At 41.7% G+C, this 24,090-nt stretch overlaps 1 protein-coding gene across 1 annotated transcript in view; it reads right to left on the bottom strand.

Moving 5' to 3' along the window:
* Positions 1-21,016, bottom strand: part of AR (androgen receptor) — a 182,686-nt gene extending 161,670 nt beyond the window's left edge. Inside the window, exon 1 of the mRNA XM_038587597.1 lies at positions 18,958-21,016. Within this exon, the coding sequence (XP_038443525.1) occupies positions 18,958-20,537 (1,580 nt within the window). The 5' untranslated portion in view covers positions 20,538-21,016. The remainder of the gene's footprint in view (positions 1-18,957) is intronic.
* Positions 21,017-24,090: the final 3,074 nt, after the last annotated feature.

Genomic DNA, 24,090 nt, shown 5'->3' with positions numbered 1-24,090 from the left:
TAAATCCCAAATCTACCAATTACTCACTGTGTGACTTTGAATAAATCATTAACCTCTCTGAAGCTTAGTTCCTCACCTACAAAGTGAAACTACTAAGAATTGCCTAGGATTAAATTAAACAAGAAAACACCTTGACAATATCTAACACAGTACCTAGCACTGAGAGGTGGATGCTCACAAAAATATAGTATTTGATCAGAATCAGTTTACCCATGCTAGGAAAAAGGCTCCGGTGTCAGATTTTCAAAGCAAGTAGAATAGTGATGCTATAGATTTGCTGACCATTTATTTGGAAACATCTAAGATCAGCTCTTATTCAACAACCCTTGTCACCCTGATCCTCTACACAATATATACATAAAGATTTGGACCTCACTAGGACAACCTAAGTCTCCCATACCTCCTATTAGTAATCCCTCGGCTCCCATCCATCATCACACACCCGATCCTTGCATACCCCCCACCCACACACAAACATAGACACACAGAATCTGAAACATTTTACTTATGTTCTTAGAAATAAAGGATTATGTTGAAAGGCAGTTATTCATAAGGCTGCATATTCATGTACTCAAAATAAGAGACATTCCCACTTTTAGTAGTGCCATACTCACTGCAAAAAAGGATATGACTTGGGATTTTGGTAATGGCATTCATAAGCAGCTGCTTTTATGTATACTATTGATATGTTACTCTCCAGTCTGTGAGATCTCTGAGACCTGAGATGATGTCTTATTACTTTTTGTATCCTCAGAATCCAGTAAAAGGTCTAGTACCAAAGTTGGCACTCAGGAAATGTATTAATGAATAAAAGAGTGAATTAGGGGATAAATGAATGATATGTTTACCATTTAAACAGACTGATATCGCTGAGAATGAAAATGTACCACAAAGGACAGATCAAATCCTTAACACAAAGCTGGAAATAATGTTACCAAATCAAATAGGTACTCATTCATTCATTTATTCAATGATTCATTTAATTTATTATAAATAATGAAAATAATTCATTATAAATAATGAATATAAATATTCATTTATAATGAATGAATATTTCATTATTCATTATAATGAATATAATATTCATTATAAATAATGAATTTATTCATTATTCATTTAATCTGGGCAGTGAGCTTGAAAAAAATTAGACCTACAATCAAAAATTTGTGATCCCGATCCTGGTTTCTCCAGTTATTGTCTGAATTACCATGGAATATCCCATAATTGCCTCTAGTCTAGGTTTCCTCATCTGTAAAATGGGGATGTTAAGCCATGCTGTGCCTACCTCTAAGTTGGTTTTGAGAAGCAGAGGAGATAATGTGTCTGAAAGTACTTGGGGAACTTTCAAGTGCTTCATACCTCCTAGGACTTGGAATCATTTAGTCTCAAACAGGTCCAGTATCTCCACTCTCATTTTCCAATCGTCCACCATTTTTCATATCAATTGGAGCCTGCCACCATACCTTCTGAAAACTATCTAGAAACGAATGCAAAAGGGAAAGGGCTACAAATATCAAACCATTATGTTGTACACCAAAACTCACATAATGTTAAATGGAAATTATACCTCAATAAAAAAAGAGGGAGAGAGAAAGGGGAAGGAAGGCAGAGGACTAGGTCTCTTATTGGCTTTAAGCAATTTTTAGCTTACCTGATTTCTTCTAGGTCCTGGATATGGTTGTCCAAACAAGTCACTGCCGCCACTGATAAAAAAATCTTATGAGACCTTTTAAGGTCATCCAATAAGCATCCTTTCTGGATTCACTCTGGCTTCTCTGTCCAAGGCGGTTTCAGCCAGGTGAAGAAGATGACATGGTAGAAGTTGAGTGGGAGGCTGTGCCAGTCATGAGAGAGAGACAGGCTAAGGAACTAGACATGGCAAATGTTGAAAAGAAGGCAGCAATAGACAAAGACGGGAGCAGTTGCCTTGTAAAAGAAAGGGACTTGGAGTCTGTGGAAAAGAGTTCAAAGGGACCAGGACCAAGAAGCTCAAGGCTTTGTCAAATTTTGGAACTACCAACCTACAGGATGAAAACCAGAGGGATAACTGCCTCTAAGGAAGCCCCAACCTGTACCCACAATGAGCACTTGCTAGCTGCTAACTTCTCCACTTATAAATTAAGAACGGCACTGAAGAATAAAGTAGAAAAAAGTATGTATCATTTTCTAGCACCTGGCATGTGCCATGGTAACGATGCACATGACCAGAAACTAAAAAGGAAAGAGGGAAATGAATATATCAAACTGACACTTTAGTGCTACTCTCAGCTACCAAATGCAGGAACATTATAACTCCAGACAGCTGACCTACTGGAGCCAGAGCTCCTTCCCTTTCACTCTTACTCTTTTAAAAACTGAGAAGGAAACCAAAAGTGATAGAACAAGGAGTCTTAATAGAGGCTCTCTAGAATTGTGGGGGCTAGAAGTGGGTCACCTTGTCCTTCCCCATGGGAGGAAGCCAAACAGATTTCACCTATCAACTTACTCCCCCATAGACTGGAGTATAGTCCTTGTCTCTTGTGATTGGCCAGCTTGCTCTTCAATGACTCAGCAGATCTTTAAATATACCAAGGCAAGGAGCTGCTCTGAGACATAGTTTTAAAAAAAATGTTTTAAACTGTTTGGGGTATTCAGAGGCAGTGAGAAAGGTCCTTTGTAAACATGAGGTTCCCAAGCAAATTTCACACTGCTATGAAGCTCTCTCTCTATGCTAAGGTGCTTGTTTTCATTCTGCTGACTGCCTTTTGCCAGCTGTGTGGAGCACAAGGATGAGAAAGAAGATGGTTCCAGGCCATGGAAGGAATCAAGTAAATTCCTGCCCAGTGATTTTGTAGGGGAAGGGGACCAATGTATATAATGGAGTGACTAGTTTAAACTTTGTTGGGCCTCACACTCACCAAGGGCCCAGACACAATACTGGGTCACTCTGTTCCCTGTGGAGGACCATGATTTCTGGCTGAGAGGAAGGGTCTTTTCACTCTCCCACTCTTCTCAGACCAGCTCAGTCTTGCACTCTGAAACAAGTATCAACTAGTGAAAGATTTCAGCTGAGTTGAGGGAAGTAACTTAATAACTTGCATTACCAAAGCAAATCACACTCTCTGTTATCTGCAATGACCTCACACTTACATTCCAGTCAAAGCATTTTGGAGACTTGGAGCTTGCATAAAGGGGAGGAACAGGCAGCAGTGGCCTGGGGAATGGCCCATGCACTTCAGAGTCTAGTTGTGCATTTTCCCAAGCTCTGCTTGACTGGTATAATAATCATAACAATAAAAGCCGTAAAACAACAATAACAGGTACTATTTATCAAGCTTTTATTCTGGGCCAGGCACTAGTATGAATGTTTTACATTCATTATGTCACTCCTCCTCATAAAAACCCAACAAAGGAAGTATTAGTATCTTCTTTTTAGAAATGAGGAAACTGAAACTAGGAAAGATTAAGTGGCTCAGAGCACGCAGTTAATAATTGTCAGAGACAGGATTTAAACCACGCAGTCAGATGCCAAAGCCTATGTCTGAATCCCAGCACATTATACTTTAGCCCTGACCCCAACCTCTCTCCCAAGAGCCCTCAGCCTTTCTGTTGTTTATTAAAAATCCGTAACTCTACAAGATGCCCCAAATCATCAAGATGGGAATTTTGGAGTATATTTATAGGTTTTCAATTATTAGGAACCAACTGTGGAAATCACCCAATGTGAGTCCAAACCTCTGCCCTATATACATAGTTTTGAATGAGTCCATGTTCTTTCTGAATGTATTCAGAGGGTTAATTTACTACTTGTGTAATACTGCCAGTAGACAGAAAGGATGTGATGAGTAAGGAGGGAACAAATATTTCAGTACCTACCAAGCAACATCCCCTTTATATAAGTTGTTTTATTTAATAAACACAATGACATTGTGAGGAAAGCATTCTACAGATAAAGAGGTTGAGGCTCAGAGATGTTAAGTTACTCACTCAAGGTCACACAGTTGGTTAATGGCTGTGTCAGAACTGAAAGCCAGTTTTAATTCTGGTTGCAGGGTTCTCCAGACTTTTCCTTAGGCCCCTCCTCTAGGAGGAACAAAAGCCTTTGGGGTCAGGAAGGCTCTCAGGATTTGCCTGAGTCCCAGATGTGACAGGGATGGCAAAATCAAACACCTAGAAGTGTCGAGCAAGTAACTTAGGTGAATAAAGCAGGTTACTGGTGTGTGGTCAAATTGCAAAGTACACACCCCATCCAGAGGAGTGATTGATTGCTCCTTGCTTCTGCCTGGTTATTGCCATGCAGGAATATAGGGGCAGTAAGGTCAGATGTTCATTCCCAAAGCTGGATATATGATTTTTTATGTGAAATGACATGAACTAATTTGACAAATATATATACGAGGCACAAAGAAAGCTCACCTGGCCTATCTTCACAAATTCTGATGTAGGGCGAAACTATCCTGAGAAAGCTTTCTTATTATCAAACTGTAATCTATCCTCATTGATTGTGCCCTTTGGAGTACTAGAGAAAAATACCTAACTCCTTTATTCCATAACAGTCCTTCAGATATATTCAGACAATGTTTACGCCTACTGATCTTTTCCTCCCTTTACACACCCAACCCGGCATCCCAGTTTCTCCATGTTTTCCAAGAGGAGATACCCCATGTATAGTGGATTGACTACAAATGTCATCTAATCAGAATTTAACTGAGCAAGACTGTCATTTCCTTTGTTCTGAATCTCCTATTTCTATTACTGGAACTTGTGCCCCATGAGCTGTTTTTAGCGATCACTTAGTAATACTGACCCAGAATCACTTAATAAAAAAATACTTATGGAAAACCTACTATGTGCTAAGTGCTAAGCTATATGTTTTGGATATCTTACACAAAGATTCCATGAAATAATTTTAACCCTGAAAGAGGGTACAGTTTAGGAAGATATATAAGACATGCACATAAATAACTATGATTTAAGGAACTAAGTACCATATATATGGAGAAGAAAAAAAGGATACATCTAAAAGGTATAAACACTGACCCTTGACTTGTACCTAACATCCATCATGTCATTTGATCCTCTCCTGCCCCAAAACTTAGAAACTAGAGATTTCTAGCCCTAGTTTACAGATGAGGAAAGTAAAGCATACACTCTTTCAATCATATTATGTCATAGAGATCACTTCTTGATGAGTTGGGGAATGAGAAATTTTATCTTGTAGGAGACTGTCTTTGAGCTAAGTTTCAAAGAATAGATGGTATTAAAATTGGGATAGCTTCAAGGCCAAAGAATGAGAGAAAGAACATCAAGTTCAAAAAATAAAAGAGTAAGGATGGTTTAAGGTGACAGTGACTAGATCCATCTGGCTGGAGCTGAAGATTTTTGTGAGGGAAGTATAGGACCCGAGGCTAGGACAATAAGCCAGATCACGAAAAGCCTTGGACACCAGACTTCAAGAATTTGGACTTTAACCTATAAGCAACTAAAGGGGAGATGCAATTTCAAACACATATTACCTAAGTTTTGTAGCAAGGCTTCCTCTGTACTGAGTATTGGGAATAAACAGATAAATTAGAATTTCAACCCTCAAGGAACTTATAGAGTGATGGATGAAAGAATACTTATAATACTATAGCTGAATTTTGAGAAGGTTAACCTGGTGGGATGAATACAATATGAGAGGAACAGGGAGGACCAGAGAGAGCAGGCAAGAGGTCACTGAACTAATTCAGGTAAGAGGTGCTGAAGATCTTTTAACTCAGGTAGAAGGAATGACTGAGAAGGCTCTGGGAAACAGCAAAACATCATTTCACTACCCTAATTCCCAAAGACCTTCATGCAGCTTTTCCTGGGCAGTGTGGGGTCATCTCTGATGGAGAACTCTGAACTTGGAAGAGTAGCGATGTTCCCAGAGAAGAGCTTACTCTATCCAACCCCGTATCTGACCTGGCATATTTTGAGCCAAGCCAGCACCTCAGCGAGGTCTAGCAAGTTTTCAAAGCAAACTACCTACCATCTGAAAATATGAGCATGGTTACCATTTTTGGTCTAAAATTAGGTCGTTGATGACTGAAATGTCTCAGTCAAATTTAGTCTTTTTTATTTAAAAGGCTAATCAAACAGATTTTTCAAATGAACAACTGGAAACTTCCAGGCAATACACACTTGTTAACCTTTGTATTTTTAAACAAAGATGAAAAAGAGGAGGAGTAGGTAGAGTAAACAGACCCAAAACATGTTTTGGAATTCTTTCTGCACCCAAACGTCAAATATCAAGGGTTTCCATCTTTTTACTACCAACTCTCAGTTTATGTGACCTCTTCATCCAGTTAGATATTAGGCAATGCTTTCAGAAAGGTGACCCAATACAACAGGTTTGGAAAAATGTTTCCTCTTATATACTGCCAACTTTCAAAAGAAATGGCTAAGTAGTTATCCCTTATTATGAGTGGTAAGATTGTATCTTCTTTAAAAAAAAAATCTGGAAAACAAGACATTTGTAGTACGCTCTTTCTTCCTTTCTTTCTTTTTAAAGATTTTATTTATTCATTCATGAGAGACACACAAAGAGAGGCAGAGACATAGGCAGAAAGAGAAGCAGTCTCTGCTTCTTCTCTGCTTCCCCCTGCGGGGAGCCTGATGTGGGACTTGATCATACGACCCTGTGATCATGACCTCAGCCAAAGGCAGACACTCAACCACTGAGCCATTCAGGCATCCCTGTAGTACCCTCTATTTTCACAACAAAAATGTTATCTGACAACCATATTCAGGTCTTCCTAGGTATCCTGCTCAAGTCATTTGAGCCTAGAAGGACAGAAGTAGCATCTTGTTGTGTACTGTGAAGTTCTTTTTATTTAGGGCAAATTCCATAGGCTATTTTTTTCCTGACATTTGTGTTCCATTTGTCCAATGTCTGGAAGGAGATGGTCTGATCATTTCCCCCTTTCTCTGTCCAATCTTGCTGATGCGTAAGTTTTTTTTTTTTTTTTAAAGTAAGGGGTGGGGTGCTACAGAAAGGAATAGAGGGATACAAGTTAGTGTGAGAAGAGAGCTAGAGTTAGGGAATGCAAAGAAGTCTGGCAGTCTGGAGTCTCAAATTCAAGCTCTGGTTCTGCTACTTACCATTCGACCTTTGGTAAGTACCTTTCCTCCTAAGAGCCCTTAAAAGAGGCTGGTGTATTGTAAGGATGAAAGGTACACAGTGCTTGAAGTTCGGGCACTATGTTTTATATTTTAAAAAATTCAGTATGAGTAGTACCCCTTTCCCCAAATGTACTGAGAAAGAATATAAGTTCTGTAGAGCTGACCTGCCTAGGTTCTAACATAGGCTCTTCCACTGAGTTGTTCTATCACCTTGGTCATGTCTTCCCCTTAATTGTTTTGTGTCTCTTTCCTCATCAGTAACATGGGAATGATAACAGTACCTACCCTAGGGAGTCATTTTGAGGATTAAATGAATTAACACATGTAAAACACATAAAAACAGTTCCTGACTCCAAAAATTCAGCTACTTTATTTTTTTCTTAACTTGGTAGCCCTCCTATTTAAGCAGACAGTGAATTGCCCAGGTTTGTATTAGGCTTTGGGATTTTCAACTACTTCAGTATCTCTGGGCCTTTTTCAATAATTTCTATAGTTCTGCTTTCCAATTCCTAATGTATACGATCAACTTCCTTCCACCACCTTGTGTCTCTCCACCTCCACTTTAATCCCCAGTCATTTACCTACTTGGTGAGGATCAGAAGACTATGGTAGAAGCGGTACATAATTAGGTCATCCCAGTAACCAGTCTTTGGGGATGGTAGCAGTAGATGGCTGGCTAATCTGAGAAGCTGCTGGTATTACATGGTGGTTAGAACCTTGTGGTTTTAAGCCAGACTTCCTGGGTGTGGACACAAGCTCTGCTACTTCCTAGCTATGTGACCTCTCTGGGCCTATTTACCAAGGTTGTTGTGAGAATGAAATGAGTTAATCCATGTAAGGCACCAATATTTGGCACACAGTAAGTGCTATCATTATTATTGCTGTTATTATAATTATTTGTTCTGAGTGGGGAGTCACTTTTCTAATAAGACTTTTACAATGAAGCAACATGGTTAACCCTCAGAACATGCTATGACTAAAAGGCCCAAGCTTCCTATGAGAGTTTGGTCAAGTTCCTTTCCATCTCTGTGCTTCAGATACCATAAAATCATCTGGCTCCCCAGTTCCATGAATTGTAATACTCTATGATCTCAGGCCATTTCTGTTCAGATTCTCTGTAGGTTCCAGATGTGATCAAAGTTCAGTAGCCTTTAAAAGTCTGCTTACTGCGTTTTTCATAGATAAATTATTTTGTTATATAGTCGGGCAAAAACATGATAATATTTCAGTTTGATTGTAGAGGCAGCAGCCAATTTGTTGTGGTGTTCTGATTTTTTATTCACTACTTAGTTTAATTACCTGGTTTAAGGTTTGGGTAAGAAGAGACTCACTCTCTCCCCGAAATGAGGTTTCAGAATAACACTAAGAAAAGAAGTATCTGGTTGGGATCCAAGAGAACTGAATTTATGCTCCAACTCTATGGCCAGCCTGCTGTTTCACCCTTTTTTAAGCTTTCATAAAGTAAAAGGGGAGAGAAGAGAGGGCATCAAAGGTGTAGGTGATCTCTAAAGTCCCAATTAATCTTAAAGAGCAGGAAAGCTGGGAGCACTGTGTGAAGAATGAGAGGAAGTCATCCAGATGTTCACCAGTTAAATTTTATAAATCCAAAATCAGGCTTTTGATTCCTACCCCCCCCCACACACACACAATACCTGTTTTCCTTTACAATCTTCATCATCTCAGTAAATGCTCATCACATTTTTTCAAATTGCTCAGATCAAAAGTTTAGAAATCAGCCTTGACGCCTCTCTTTTTCTCACAATGAATATATCATCTGTTAGTAAATGCTATTGGCTCTACCATCAGAATACATCCAGAATCCAGCCACTTCTCATCTCTTCCACCAATACCACCCTGGTCTAAGTCACCATCACCTTTCACCTAGATCACTGTGGTAGCCCCATCTCCCTGATTCTGCCTTGCTCCTACAGTCTCTTCTCCACAGAGACAGTAAGTAAGCAAACAAATGCATATGTTATGAAAAAGTGGTAGATGTTATGAAGAAGGATTCTGTTAAAATATAAGTCAGATCATACTACTTCTCTGCTCAAAACCTTCCAATGAATCCCCATATTAGAGTAAAAGCCAAAGTCCTACTGAAGACCTGTGGTGCCCCTCATTAACTCTGATCCCATATGACTCTCCACTTACTTAAACAGCCATACGGGCCTCCATGCTCTCCTCCATCGCACCAGGTGTGCTCCTATCTGAGGCCCTCTGTACTTGTGGTTGCTTGTGTCTGGAATATTCTAACCCCATATATCTCTGTGGCTCACTTCTTCATCTTCCTCATATCTCTGCTCAAATATTACATTCTCAGTGAGGCTTTCTCTGATCAAAAAATATAAAATAGTCTCTCACCCAATGAATCTCTCCCACAATCTGTTAAGCTATTCTTCAGGACACGTATGTCTTCTCTCACTGCACGGTAAACTCCACAAAGGAAGGAGTTTTTGTCTGTATTGTTCATTATTGTATCAGTGGTCTCTATTATGGAACTTGGCACATAGTAAGTGTTCCTTAAGTATTTGTGGTATCAATGCAGATTATAAAGTAGGATGGTAGGTTACTGACACTCAGAATTCTTATACAAACCAATCCACCAAACTCAATCTAGTGAGTAAATAAGAGACCCCAAGTTTTACCAGTGTCTATTATTGATACCAATTAAGGTTCCTTTGCCTCTCTGAATCTCCTACTTCTTACATATGACATGAGAGAGATGTGGAATTCGAAAAAAGGAAAAATTTGAGGAACAGAATGAGACTGAGATCCTAGCTCTGTCACTTTGAGGCTGTTTGACTTCAGACGCATTACCTAACCTCTCTGAACATAATATTTACAGTGGGAGTAATAATAGTATAGGAATATGAAAAGTATTCTACCTAAAACCTGCCATATATATATATATATATATATATATATATATATATATATATAAAAGAGGATGAAATGCAAGAATAGGATATGAAAGTGCTACTGAAAAATACCCAACGTCACTGCTCCCAGCTTCACATTCAGAAAAAGGTATTAAGGGATCAGCGTTACTAAAAACGTTTTGTGCATTGGGAAGGGACATCCCAGATAAAATACTAAGTACCTCAGTAACTTATTTATTGTCTGGTAGTAGGTGGCTCTGGCCCAAATTATCCTGTAAGGTGCTGAATCCATCAAAGGAGGCCAACCATTCCCAGGGAATTCCTGCCACAGGACACTTGCAGTCCCCCTAGCGGCCAGATAAGTGGGACTACACTTCCACAAGCAAAGAATCTACTCAATCAGCAGAAAAAAAGAACCCATGATTAAAAGGGTGGGCCATTTCTAAAAGCTGCATCATCTAATTCAACAAAGCCCTTATATATATATAAGGCTCCTGAATGGAGCCTGCTTCTCCCTCTGCCTGTGTCTCTGTCTCTCATGAATAAATAAATAAAATCTTTAAAAAAGGCCTATAATCCATTGCTAGAATTCAATCATGTCCCCACTAAATCCATAAAGGATAAGAGGCAGTCACAGGTATTACTGCTGACCAATGCAGCTTACACTGATCCATCCTTTTTCAAATGTCTACATTTAAAAAATATGTGCCATACAATCCAGCATCTCATTATACTGGCATCATATTAGAGTGTTGCCATCCTGTTTTGTTTTTGTTGGTTTTTTAATAGCTATAGACTCTTTGAGGGAAGTGAACTTAAGATTCTTCTGAATTGTGTCCACTTTACCCTCACCTCCACACACAGGTAAACATATGGCAGTGATTAAAGAAAAGTGGTTGATTGATGTGTAGTTTTTATTTTAAGATTTTATTTATTTATTCATGAGAGACAGAGAGAGAGATGAGCAGAGACATAGGCAGAGGGAGAAGCAGGCTCCTCTGGGGAGCCTGATGTGGGGCTCGATCCTAGGACCCCAGCATCATGACCTGAGCTGAAAGCATATGCTCAACCACTGAGCCACACAGGTGCCCTCTGATGTGTACTTTTGAAAAATCACTTTAGTAGGGTCATCTGTAAAGAGAGCAAGGTCATGATAGGACCTGTTAGTGGCCTACCTTTATCAGGACACGATAGCTGCAGCTGATTAGATATGACCCTTAGCCTAGAGTATTAATGAAGCCAAAGCTCAGTCCCTTTATAAGTATATTGTATCTCTGCTTCATGGTTATAGAGTCCATCCCTGAAAATAAGCCCAAATTATATGAGAGTAAATGAACCATTTCCTCATCTAGAAATATACACCAGAAAGAATGGTGGCATTTACTTTATCCAAAGGACAACACATAAAAATATAAAATTATGACTCCAGCTATTTACACAAATCTAAACATAAGCCAAATACGGCTAGTTATTTCTTTGGCCTAGTTTGCATTTGTTACCTCTTCACGCTAGTTTTGTGTGTAGAAATTATTAATTCCTCATCTCCTTGCTAGGAGAAGCAGTAGGTTTCTTTCCTACTGTTCTCTAAAGACCTGATAATTTTAGAGACAATCTTCTATTCATTCAGAAAAGGGCTGGCATTACCAATTTCAATTTACAGCTGAGGAAAATTGAGAACAGTGTCCCTATGCAGCCTTCATATAGGATGAGACAAACTATGCTTTAACTTTAGTACAGCAACGGAAACCTTCTGCTTCTTAAATCCCAGAGGTGTTCCAAACTCAGGTACTTTCAGCACGGTTGTAGGATCCTAGGTCAATAAACAAAAATCAATTCTAACGCTATACGCTGGCAAGGAACAATTTAAAAGGGATATAAGGAAAATTATTTCATTTATGGTAGCATTAAAAATTAAAATATTTAGGAATAAGTCTAACAAAAGCACAAAAGTTATACTCTTAAAAACATTCTTGAAAAAAGAGCTAAATAAATGAAAAGACATCCCATGGTCACAGATCAGAAGGTTTAACATAGTTAAGATGGCAACACTCCCCAAATTGATCTATAGGTTCAGTGCAACCTCTATCATAATCCCAACGGGCTTCTTTGTAGAAATTAGCAAGCTGATCCTACATATCAATACAGAAATTCAAGGAACCCAGAATATCCAAAAAAAAAAAAATCTTAAAAAAGAACAAAGTTGAAGAGTTCACACTTCCTCAATTTCAAAACTTACTAAGCACCTACAGTAATTAAGACAGTGTGGTACTGGTAAAAGATCGGTGGAATACAATTCAGAGTCTAGAAATAAAACTTCACGTTTATAGTCAACTGATTTTATAGGGTACCAAAACAGTTAAATAAGGAAAGATTCCACAAATGGTACTGTGATGACTGTACAAATGGTGCTGTGATGACTGCACCATTTGTTGATATCTACATGCAAAAGAATGAAGTTAAAGCCCTACTCACATCTTGAGTTATATAAACACTCAAAATTGGTCAAAAACCAGTTAGGAAGGAAACCTAGGTGTTAATCTTTGTGACCTTGGATTAGGCAAGGCATTCTTATATGTGACACCAAAATCACAAGCTGTCTAAGAAAACAATAGATTGGGCTTTATCAAAATTTAAAATGTTTGTGCTTCAATGGATAACATCAAGAAAGTGAAAAGACAGCTCATAGAATGTGATAAAATATTCACAAATCATAATTTGTTACAGGACTTGTATCTAGACTACATTAAAAAACTCCTACAACTCAATAATAAAAAGACAAATAATGCAATTAAAAATGAGCAAAGGTTCTGGATATTTTTCCAAAGAAGATATACAAAGAGCCAATAAGGAAATGAAAATATGGTTAATATTACTGATTATTAAAGAAATGTAAATCAAAACCATTTTGAGATAACTTCACACACATTCAGGACAACTTATAATTAAAAAGACAAAGGCAACACATATTGGCAAGATGTAGAAACAGGGAACCCTCATATATTGTGAGTGAGATTGTAAAATGGAGAAGTCAATTTTGAAAACAGTTTGGGATTTCCTCAATAGGTTAAACACAGAGTTACCACAGGATCTTGACACTCCATTCTCAGGTATGTACCCAAAATAATTAAAAATATTATGTTCACACGCCCACAAAAAATTTGTATGAATTTTTATAAATGTTCATAGCAGTATTGGTCATAAAAGTCAAAAGGTGGTAACAACTATTAATGTTCATCAATTGATGCATAGGTAGATAAAATGTGATACATCCATTTAATGGAACATTATTTAGTTATAAAAAAGAATGAAGTACTGATAACTGCTTTGACATAGACGAACATTGAAAATAATATTCTATATGAAGGAAGCTAATCACAAAAGATCACATATAGCATGATTCAATTTAAAGGAACTATTAAAGAAAATAAAATAACTGTTAAAATCAGCAAACCCATAGAGACCAAAAGATTGATGGTTGATAGTTGCTCTTTTGGCAGGAAGGATAACTGCTAAGTGATTAAAATATTATAGAATAGTGATGACGGTTTCCCGACTCTTAAAAACCACTTAATTGCACACTTTTTAAAAAAAGATTGTATTTATTTGAAAGAGAGACAGTAAGCATAAACAGGAGACTGCACAGTGGCAGAAGGAAAAGGAGAAGTAAGAAGTAGGCTCCCCACTAAGCAGGGAACTGGACTCTGGGCTTGATCCCAGGACTCTGGGATCATGACCTGAGCCTAACAGGGACACTTAACAACTGAGCCACCCAGGCACCCTGAACTGCACATTTTTAATGGATGAAATATATATATATATATATATATATATATATATATATATATATATATTTCTCAAGTAACTAGCACTTTAGAGCTATAAGTTTATCTGGATGAGCCACTCTCAACTCTACTGTGGCCTGCAGGTTGGCAGCAGGAAATGGTTTAAGGAAGAAAGGGTGGCAGCACCCATGAGTGTGCAAGGGATTGTGCATAATTCACAGTCCTATCATTTCTGTGTAACAACCACTGAAAGTAGCCCTTACTGAGCAAAAATCTAAAACATTTTCTATCGGGTGGGAAGCCTGGAGGAAAAAAAAAGCTGAGAAGTGCTGCTCTAGAGAAATTTTTCCACAGAGTAAACAAACATTATAGGAAACTCCACTATTTCTATACCCTCAACTAGCAAAGGTTTGTTCACTAAGCATCTTCCCAGCCTACTCAAACTTACATGAGTGCTAGCCCGTAAACTATAAGACATTGGGTCTTTTCTTTTAAAAAGGTGCTAGTAAATTTGAGATTTCATAATTCTCTTCAATACAACAAATGCCAACCAATACTGATAACTGTAGAGAAAGTTACGAGCAATGAAAAAAAAAAGTCAGCTTTGTGTTTAGGATGAGGATCACTAAACTCTGAATCCAACATTTCAGAACTTGATGAAATGCTGGTAGGGGAAGCCTCAGGTAGAATAGTTTCTTCAATATTTTTCTTTGTTTTAACTTTTTAAAAGATTTTATTTATTTATTCATGAGAGACAGAGAGACAGAGACAGAGATACACACACACAGGCAGAGGGAGAAGCACGCTCCATGCAGGGAGCCTGACATGGGACTCTACCCGGGTCTCCAGGATCAGGCCCTGGGCTGAAGGCAGCAGTAAACTGCTGAGCCACCCGGACTGCCCTCTTTCTTTGTTTTTAAATGATTACATAGCATCAGCATATTTATCCGTCCAGCCAGACACTTCTAACAAGCACACACACACACACACACACACACACACACCCAGATTTAGGTCTTGCTTGTCAAAGTGTGGTAGATGTCTGACCCAGCATCATCTCAATGAGGGTCCAGTTATTTTCAGGCTTTGAGAAAAAGGTTACCAAAATGGCCAGTAAACAGAGACAGAGATCAAAGGAGAGAGAGTGAGCAGCTGGCAAAATACTTCATTAAGTCACCAAGTCCTCACAACATCTAGTTCAGCTTCTCAGCAACTACTCATTCAGGCTCTAACCTTAAGCTAAAAAAGCCCAGCTACTAATTTTGCAATCCCCTCAAGTCATCTAGCCTTAAAAGAGAGGTGCTGAGGTTGATCTGATCGGTTACTCTCCAGATTAAAAAAAGAAATCTTTAGGAGGATGCCACAGGTGTAAGTGAGGAAAATATCCTGAAAACAAGAAAGAAGTGTCTATGTTTCCATTTAGCTAAAAGCATGAAAGGAGAGAAATGAAAGAAAATCTGGGACAAGGCAGCACTCGATGAAGCTGCAGACAAAGAGAAAATGGTGGAGAGGTAGGGGGGTGGGGAGAGGTTTCCTTTTCCCTCTCTGACCAACCTCAAAAAACTTGATTTTTGTTTGCTTTCTATTTTTCAGAATAATGATTTCAGGTTTGGTTATAAGATAAGTCCCTTGCTTGCCACACCCAACCTACATTTTGTTCCCTGTTTGAGCAGATTTACAAATTGATATCATCAAGGGGAAAAAAATAACAAAACTGTCCAGTCCTTAATTCCAACTCATAATCCCATGAAGAGCAGTCACAGTACAAGTAAGAGTCAGAGACCTAAGGATTCATTGTTTTGAATGTGTATATGTAGACCAGAGGAGAAAATTATTACAGGGAAGAAAAACACTTTAAAAAAGAAAATTAAATGCACCAACAAATTCAATTATTATTAAATCAAGGTTTGCAACTCAAAGAATGAAAGTCTGATCAGGTAAAATTAGCACTGGCAGAAAGTGTCCCAAAGTGACCCTGCAATTGGAAGGCTTCAAACTTCTTGGAAAATAGCTCTTACTGATGTTAACCTTTGGCAGAGCTAAAAGAGATACTCTGAGGAAGACCAAGAGGAGCCTTCCATCAGCACATCTTACATATATTTCCAAATGAGATATCACCTAGTGTGGCTATTTGGTTCTCTGGTTCTGATCACTGGTACCCAAACGTAACTCACTAGTTATTTGCTGACAATGGAGAAAGGATGCTTATTTACAGCATACTGACTCTCAAGAACTATGGACAGAAAGCATCAGACTATCTTGGTCCCAAAGCAAAATTCTGCATTACAAAACAAACTGCTCCTTGCAAAATAGTCATAAAAATGTGTTTTGTGTTTGATAACTAAAGATGAGAGAGGAGATGGAAAGGGGAGTAATAAAATGCCTTCTTTATAATAAGAGGAAAAAAAGCAGAATTTGCCGATCTCAAAGCACTAAAGAAATAATAACTGTTATAAAAATCAGAACAAATTACCAAGAGAAAAATTAAAATGTTCTTTTTGCATCTGGATAATTAATATCTAAATCTCAACTTTAATTCCTGCACAAGCTTCCTTGGGTCTCTACTCCCATCACTTTTTATTATTCCTTCTGTTCAAACTACATGCTAAATTAAGTTTTTTTTTAAGGTCCACCTTCAGTTTCTCTCCTTCATCCTTTCTCCTTTCAGCAGAAACATTGTAGATATATAAGAACACAGAGTTATTCCAAAGGTTACTAAAGTTAAAGCCCCCCCCCCATTAACTAATGTGTATGAACACACACACACACAATTGAAAAAGGGAGGAATCCAACATTATTGGAAGCCTCTAGAATTCTTAGATTTTTTAACTCAAATTTGGCATATAATGCATGCAATACAGACTGGAAGTTCTGGCTTTGGCTTTAAAAAAACCCTTGCCTTTCACCAAATTGTGCCCCAGTAAAGTGAGAAAGAAAGATAAAGTAGGAAAAGGTCAACTTTTAGACTGCGATTGGTTGCATTCTGATGAAATTGATAAATCTTAAAAAAAAAAAAACTGACTCAATGATTTTCTAAGACCTGGGATAAAATAACCTAGCTTACTGCCCACCTGATGGGAAGAACTTTTTGCTTTCTATGGCTACTGCCTAAAAATCTCAGGTTATGTTTTCAAGGAAACACATCCCTTAACAAATATGTGGAATTGTTCATTTCCTATTACTTGAGTTAATTGGCGGGGGGGGGGGGGGGGGGGGGGGGGGGGGGGGGGGGGGGGGGGGGGGGGGAGGGGCAGTGCAGAAGAGAGAAGGTTCCAGTTTAGCATCATGGTTATGTCAAGAAGTACCTTAGACATCTCCATCCCTCAAAAAACTTCACAGTAGAACTAACTGCCAACAACACTAGGGGAAAAAAAAATTAACCCTATCAAATAAATCTGTTCTTATAAAATGAAGAAAACCTTTTATACCATGGTATAACCAAATTGCAAAAATAATTTTTAGAAAAAACCCAAACTAACTGGAAAACGTTTTGATGATATAAATAAACCCTTTGAAAATCCTGTAAGCCAAACATTAAAAATCTAATAGTAGGATGTAAAGGCTGGTAACAAGCTGTTTCTTCAATAGCCCAGAAAATAATATTTTACAAAATCCTATCCTCTTTTCTTCCCTAACACTGTTCTATCAATCTTCCAAGAACAAAAGCATCGGTGAAAGGAGGCAAATTGTTGGATTTAAGTCACTAAAGATGCTAATAAGGCTAACAAAGAAATTTTGGAAAAGTCACAGATAAAAAAATAGCTAAAGAAAAACATAACAAGACAACTCCAAGGGGACATCAGCACCCACCACACCTGAGGAGTTAGTTCCTTGGTCAGTATTCCCTCCCTCACTGAGATAAATTAGTATCTTTGTTTGGAGGGGGGAATCTTCAACATGATCTCCTCAAATATGGGAGGCTCAACAAATATGGGAAGAATCTTTAATAAGGCAGATGAACTTGATCACCATTTTTCTCATTAAAAGTCATGGGCAAGATTATGGCTTACAAGTCCCTAACAGTTCTTACCAAGTTTTTTAAAAGTAGCAGCTCATATCTTAAAATGCAAGCACATCTACTATAACATTGTGTGTCAACTATACTTTAATTAAAAAATGCAAGCATGTTCTTAAAATGAAGGAATATATTAAAGAGCCTCACTCCTCCCTCCCAAAAGTAATTTCTGAGCACAATGGAATAGCAGAAAAGTCCTTTAAAAAATTTCCAACACTTTATAAGTCAGACTCAGGTCTCGCTAAATTATCTATTAAAAGAACATTCTCCTCTTTTGTGGATCTGATGCAAACTCGAAGTGGGAGGCTGTGAATCTGCTGTACTCCAAAGAGAAAATAAACACTTTACAAGAGAAAACCGACCCAAGTAGCTATTTCCAACATGGTCAACCTGTGAGAGCAAATATTGCCCAGTGTTTACGAAGAAATGTTGTCTGCTAGTTTTCCTCTACCTTTGCTCGCTCTACTCCTGCCCGGTTGGATTCTCTTTGCTGACTTCCAACCCTGGGGCAAATCCTCAGTTGTCCCAGAGGAAGGAACTTCATCCTATCTTCACACAGCGGTCCTCAGAACTCAGAGAAAAGACCTTCTTCCCCTAATCCGGGCACCTCCATTTTATCTCTTTGGAGGAGGCGGGCTCAGAAAAGTTTAGGCCAGTCCTTTTGCCTCTAACCTGCCAAGAACAGCCACAGGCTGGGAGGCAAACCCTAACACACTCTTAAGAGGTGAAACTGCCCATATTTCCTGTGCAGGTTCTCAGATTTGGGAAGAGGGAGGAGAAAAAGTACTGGAGAGCTTAAGAGCTTGAAGGTGGCCCTTACTATTGGATTTAAATTTGGAGCCTTTGGGACCTGGAGCACCATGAGGATTTTAAGAGGCTGGAGGTGGGGGAGGTGTTGTTAAGGTATCTGGAAGGGCACACAGCAGCATCCAGGGCTCTTGGTTGTGGGGAGTGGGGCACACGGTGGGGATTCTGAGCACAAAGGTCTTCTCTTTGGCAGGCTAGAAGTACCCAGAAGGCTCCAGATTCAGGGCGGCCCTTTTTATGGAACACTGTTGAGCTCTCCCAGGGGCAGAGTGTTCCGGCAGGTAGAAGAGTGATACCCCAGAACACCGACTAGGGTGATTCAAAGATATGTGGAGGAGGAGAAACTTACCGCATGTCCCCATAGGGTCCGGAGTAGCTCTCCATCCAAGAGCCCATCTCGCTTTTGACACAACTAGGACTTGGAAAGGGCACTCTGCTCACCACACCGCCCGGATACCACACATCAGGTGGAGGGAAGTCACCTTCCTGGCCCGCCAATCCCTGAGGTGGCCGAGTGTAGCCATAGGGGGCTACAGATCCCCCGTCGCCTGCACTGCCGCCTCCACTCCCGCCGCAGGGCCCATACAGCTGGCCTTCTTCTGCTGTGAAGAGAGTGTGCCAGGAAGAGGAGGTGGTGGCCGAAGGTGAGCCCGAGCTGGGTCCTGCTGCACCCGCTCCGTGCAGGCTCGCCAGATCCCCGTAGCGGCATTGTGCCGCTGCAGCCGCCCAGGCGCTGCCATAGTCCAGAGGGTTTTCCAGCTTGATGCGGGTGTGAGGATGGGGAGGTGGTGGATGGGGAGGCGGCCCGCCTAGGGAGAGAGGAAAGTTGTAGTAGTCTCGACTTTGATAAGCTGCCGCTTCATCTAGTGCTCCAGACTTGTAAAGAGACAGGGTGGATGGCATCTCAAGTGTTCCGGAGCCCCCTGCTTCACTGCTGCTCGAACAGCCCAGGCTGTCCCCATCCAACCCTTTCGCATAACCTGCCTTGAAAGGGGAATATTCAGCAGTTTCTTCGGTGCCCTTGCCCGGGCCGTCATCCAGCAGAGAACCTTTGCATTCGGCCAGCGGAGCGCAAGGACGTACGGCGGGTGGACCTCCCAGGAGCGGGGCGTACATACAATCCCCCCGAAGCTGTTCCCCAGGGCTCAGATGTTCCAATGCCTCCACACCCAAACCCATGGACACCGACACTGCCTTACACAACTCCTTGGCGCTGTCCGAGATGGTCGAACTGCCACCTAGGTAACTGTCCTTGGAGGAGGTGGAAGCACCGGCGGCCTCCCTTGCTCTCCCGCTGCTGCTACCTTCTGATACTACCTCCTGCTGTTGCTGCTGCTGCTGCTGCTGTTGCTGTTGCTGCTGCTGCTGCTGCTGCTGCTGCTGCTGCTGAAGGAGTTGCATGGTTCCAGCCTCGCTCAGGATGTCTTTAAGATCGGTGGAACAGCTACTTAAGCCCGGGAAAGTGGGGCCCAGCAGTGACAATGTGGATGGGGCAGCTGAGTCATTCTCGTCCGGTGGTGCTGGCTGCTGCTGCTGCAGCCCCTTGCCGGTGGCCGAAGCCACTCCAGGCTCTGGAACGCAGGCACTCTCCGGATGGCCCTTGGAGGCTGACCGCTGTTGGGAAGGCTGCTGTTCCTCATCCAGAGCCAGGTAGCCTGTGGGGCCTCTGCTCTGCGCTTGGGGAGAGCCATCGTCACCCTGCTGTTGCTGCTGCTGCTGCCGAGGACTGGTCTCCTGCTGCTGCTGCTGCTGCTGCTGCTGCTGCTGCAAATGGGCACCGGGAGGTGCTGCGCTCACGGCCTCAGGGTGCCTGGGGCCCGGGTTCTGGATCACTTCGCGCACACTCTGGAACAGGTTCTGGAAAGCTCCTCGATAGGTCTTGGACGGCGGCCGGGGGTAGACCCTCCCTAGCCCTAACTGTACCTCCATCCTTGGGCTTGGCTGACTCTTCCACCTAATTCCTTTAACCCGTTTCCCCTTCTCTAGCCTAGAAGAGTTCAACAGGCTGCGATGCGGTCGTCGCTGCAGCTAGCTGCCCACCAGCGGGAAGCTCCTGGAAAGGAAACTTGCAGGAATAACCAAGCAAAAAGCACTCTGACAGCCTCAAAGTCTCCTGCACAGTAAAACGCGCTGGGCACGATCTGCCGTGCTAGGCTCACAGTCTGTTCCTGAAATCTTGGGAGGGTAGATTCAAAAGATGCCCAAGTCTTGAAGGAAACAAAAGAAAAACAAGGGAAACCCTCTACCTTCCAAATTCAGTGTCCACTGAAGCAGGTGCAAATAGGAACCGGATTATTTTTCTTTTTGTTTTATCTTGGGTTTGGGGGTTTGTTTTGTTTTGTTCGGATTTTGTTTTTGTTTTGAATTGTCTATGGAAGCCCTGACCGCCTTTTCATTGTTTGGTCTCTGGCCCTGCAAACTGGGGGGGGGGGGGGGGGGGGGGGGGAAGGAAATGAGCTGCTGGTACAGAGGAAGAAGGTAAAGGAATGAGGGAAAACTGGGGGCCAGCCCCGCGTACCGCCTAACTAGCCCGGTCCCAGCGGCAGTGCTGAAGCGGCTCACTGGTAGTCTGGCTCCCCAGAGCCGTCTTTGCAACGTGCAGCTAGCTCGCCTGTTCGCAGCCAAAGGGAGTTACCTCTCTGCAAACTCTGGCCGGCCTCGCTGGGCCGACTTGGAGGGGGGGGGAGTAGGAGGACGGGCCGAGAGAAGCCGGCTGAGGCAGCAACAGGAGAACCGTGTGTGTGTGGCGGGGGGTGGTGGAAAGGAGGAGGACAAAAGCAGCCGTCAGTCCTACCCGGCACTTTCCTCGCTTCCTCCGAGTCTCTAGCTGCTTTAAAAACTTCACCGAAGAGGAAAGGGCAGCTCTGGGGCGGCGGCTCCAAGCCGCGGCGCTGCAAGAAGCGTTGGCTGCTGCGGGAGCCCAGCTGGGGTTGACGCGGTACGTCCCTTCAGCTCCTGTCCGACACTGGAGCGGGGAGTTCGGTCGCTTTCCTCTGCTGCCTCTTCTGCCTCCCAGCTAGTTTGGGACCCTCCAGCTCTCCCCGCACGCTGGTTCCCTGGGATCTCCGAAGGGGCGCTAGGAGGTGGAGAGCAAAAGCAACAGTTTGCTAGTCGGGTCCCGCCCCCGCCGGGCCGGCCTCCTAGCCTTCCCACCTCCTTTCTCGCTCCCCTCCCCTTTTCTTTTCTCCCCTCCCCTCGCGGCGCGCTATTGCACCGTGGCTTTGGAGAAATGAGTGCTGGCGAAGCGTGGGTGAAAGCAGGAGAGGGGAGCTTTAGCCCAGGAGGACCCTAGCTCCCTGGATACCTCTTACTTTTCGGGACCAGGCTTTACATGCCAGAGCTGAAGCTTTAACCCGGAGCTTTATTTTGAGGACAGTGCCAAGTGGAGCTCCCTAAGGCCAGCACTTACAGATTTGGTTCCGAAGTCCAATCTCAAAACAGACTCTGCTTGTGTGTGAGGGGGAAGGGAGAAGGTAGCGGCGACAGGAGTACCAGCGTGTCAGACGGGGGGCTATATGTTCAAAGCAGACAGAAGCGCAGATGGGAGGGTCTCCTCCAAACTGAGGAAGAAGCTATGGACAAAGCAGCTGATACTTGCTGAAACCTTCCGAATTTTCCTTAGGGGTATATTGGCCTTGTGGCATGATGTCAATTGCGCTAGGAACCCTCTGCCTAATAACCAGAGGACAACTCTACCCTCTTCTCTTCCTGTGTGCCTATTTGCCTCTAAACATACACTTCTCATCTATCCAGACACGCAAAGGCAAAATCACCCAGATAAGCAGGCAAACACATAAACACTAGAAACACTAGTCATGTGCACAGGGACCTCAATTTTGTCCAGGGTTTTGCAGACGTTTGCGCATATACTGGTACTTGCTTTTCCAAGTTGTCTTTGCATATTTTAAGCTTACAAACTGCACTATTCAAGGGATGGAAGCTACATAGGACTGCTTTTCTTCCTCTTGGTGGACAGCCAGGAGTAGGGAGTGAAGTGGCATCTTGAAATTGTTCCTTTATGGAGGAGACACCATAGTATCTCTCTAAAGATGGAGAAGCAGGTGAGGATGGAAGAGAGGAAGAAATGGCAGGGTAGACCTATGGGAAAGGAGGTTTCCCTTTGTGTCAGCGGGGGCCCTTGGCCTTCCTAGCTTTTAAATTTCTTACAGCTCTAGATTTGGGCAGGGTCTGTCTCTCCCAGAGGCTGGTGGAGATTTTTTCATGGATCTCTTCTACTTTTTACTGGGTAACAGAGTCTTATCTTGTTCACAGCCAAGCATCATGGACATTTACTTACCCTCACCAAAGAAGGTAACTTGATCTTAAGGGAAGGAAGAGTGGGCATGATCAGCTCTGTTTTCCAGACGAAGACATTGAAACAAGGGCATAATTTATTCTATGTTCCCACATTAGTAGAACCTAAACTAGTCTTCCATCTCATTACTATTTTAGCTAGATTAATCAATGTCAAGGGCACTTGGGCAAGAGCTATAAATGAACCTTCCAGAATGCAAAGGCCTGAGGCGCTTTTTACCTGATGTGGTGAAAATTATCCCTTGGTATTTTAATGGCTTCAGCCTTGCCTGGATATATCCTAAATATACCCCTTCCTTGCCCTTTTTAGTGAGGAATCTCACAAATCATCCCTTATGGTAAAGAAGCAGTCTATTCTTAGAGATATCAAATTGTAATAAGGATAATTTTCAATTCCTCACTGTAATAGCTAACAGGAATATGTAATTGAAGTGCACAGATATTTTGAAAATTTTATTTGAATAATTATTACAACCTCTAGTTCCACCAAAGCTTTTAACTAGGGTTGCTCAAAGAGAATTGAGTCAGCTGGGCTGATGAGAAAGCAACATGGAAATAGCATAGGTCTCAGAGCCAGAAGAACTGTCTACAGACTGACAATGAATCTCTTCCTATCCCTCAGCTTCCGTTTCTTGCCCTGTGAAGTGGGAAGAGGAGAACGCAGAGCCTGAACTAGATGGTCTTTCTGACACTGACAATTAGAGTGCTATGACTGACTGGATTTTTCTTCTTATTTACACCCAATAGGGGGAGGGTGTTGGGGGGTGCTAATCTTAGTGAAATGCCCAACAGATAGGGTAAAGAAGCCTCAGAAAATTAAGTTATGAAATAATTCTCCAAAGTTGCCCATTCAATAAATGGCAGCCCAACAGACATTTAAACCCAGATCTGAAGGACTCCAAAGTTCACATTACTTCTAGAATGCCAAAATTGTCTTCATGGTTTTGTCATCAGAAAATTGTGGCCAATAATACTTACCTTAGAAGACTGAAGTGGTAGTTAAAGAAGATGATGGCCCAGGGCGCGATCCTGGAGACCCGGGATCGAGTCCCACGTCGGGCTCCCGGTGCATGGAGCCTGCTTCTCCCTCTGCCTATGTCTCTGCCTCTCTCTCTCTCTCTCTCTGTTACTATCATAAATAAAATTAAAAAAAAAAGAAGATGATGGG

Source organism: Canis lupus, chromosome X (assembly GCF_011100685.1).
Source record: "Canis lupus familiaris isolate Mischka breed German Shepherd chromosome X, alternate assembly UU_Cfam_GSD_1.0, whole genome shotgun sequence".
NCBI classification, from domain to species: domain Eukaryota; kingdom Metazoa; phylum Chordata; class Mammalia; order Carnivora; family Canidae; genus Canis; species Canis lupus.
This window is presented reverse-complemented; position numbering and strand designations above follow the sequence as displayed.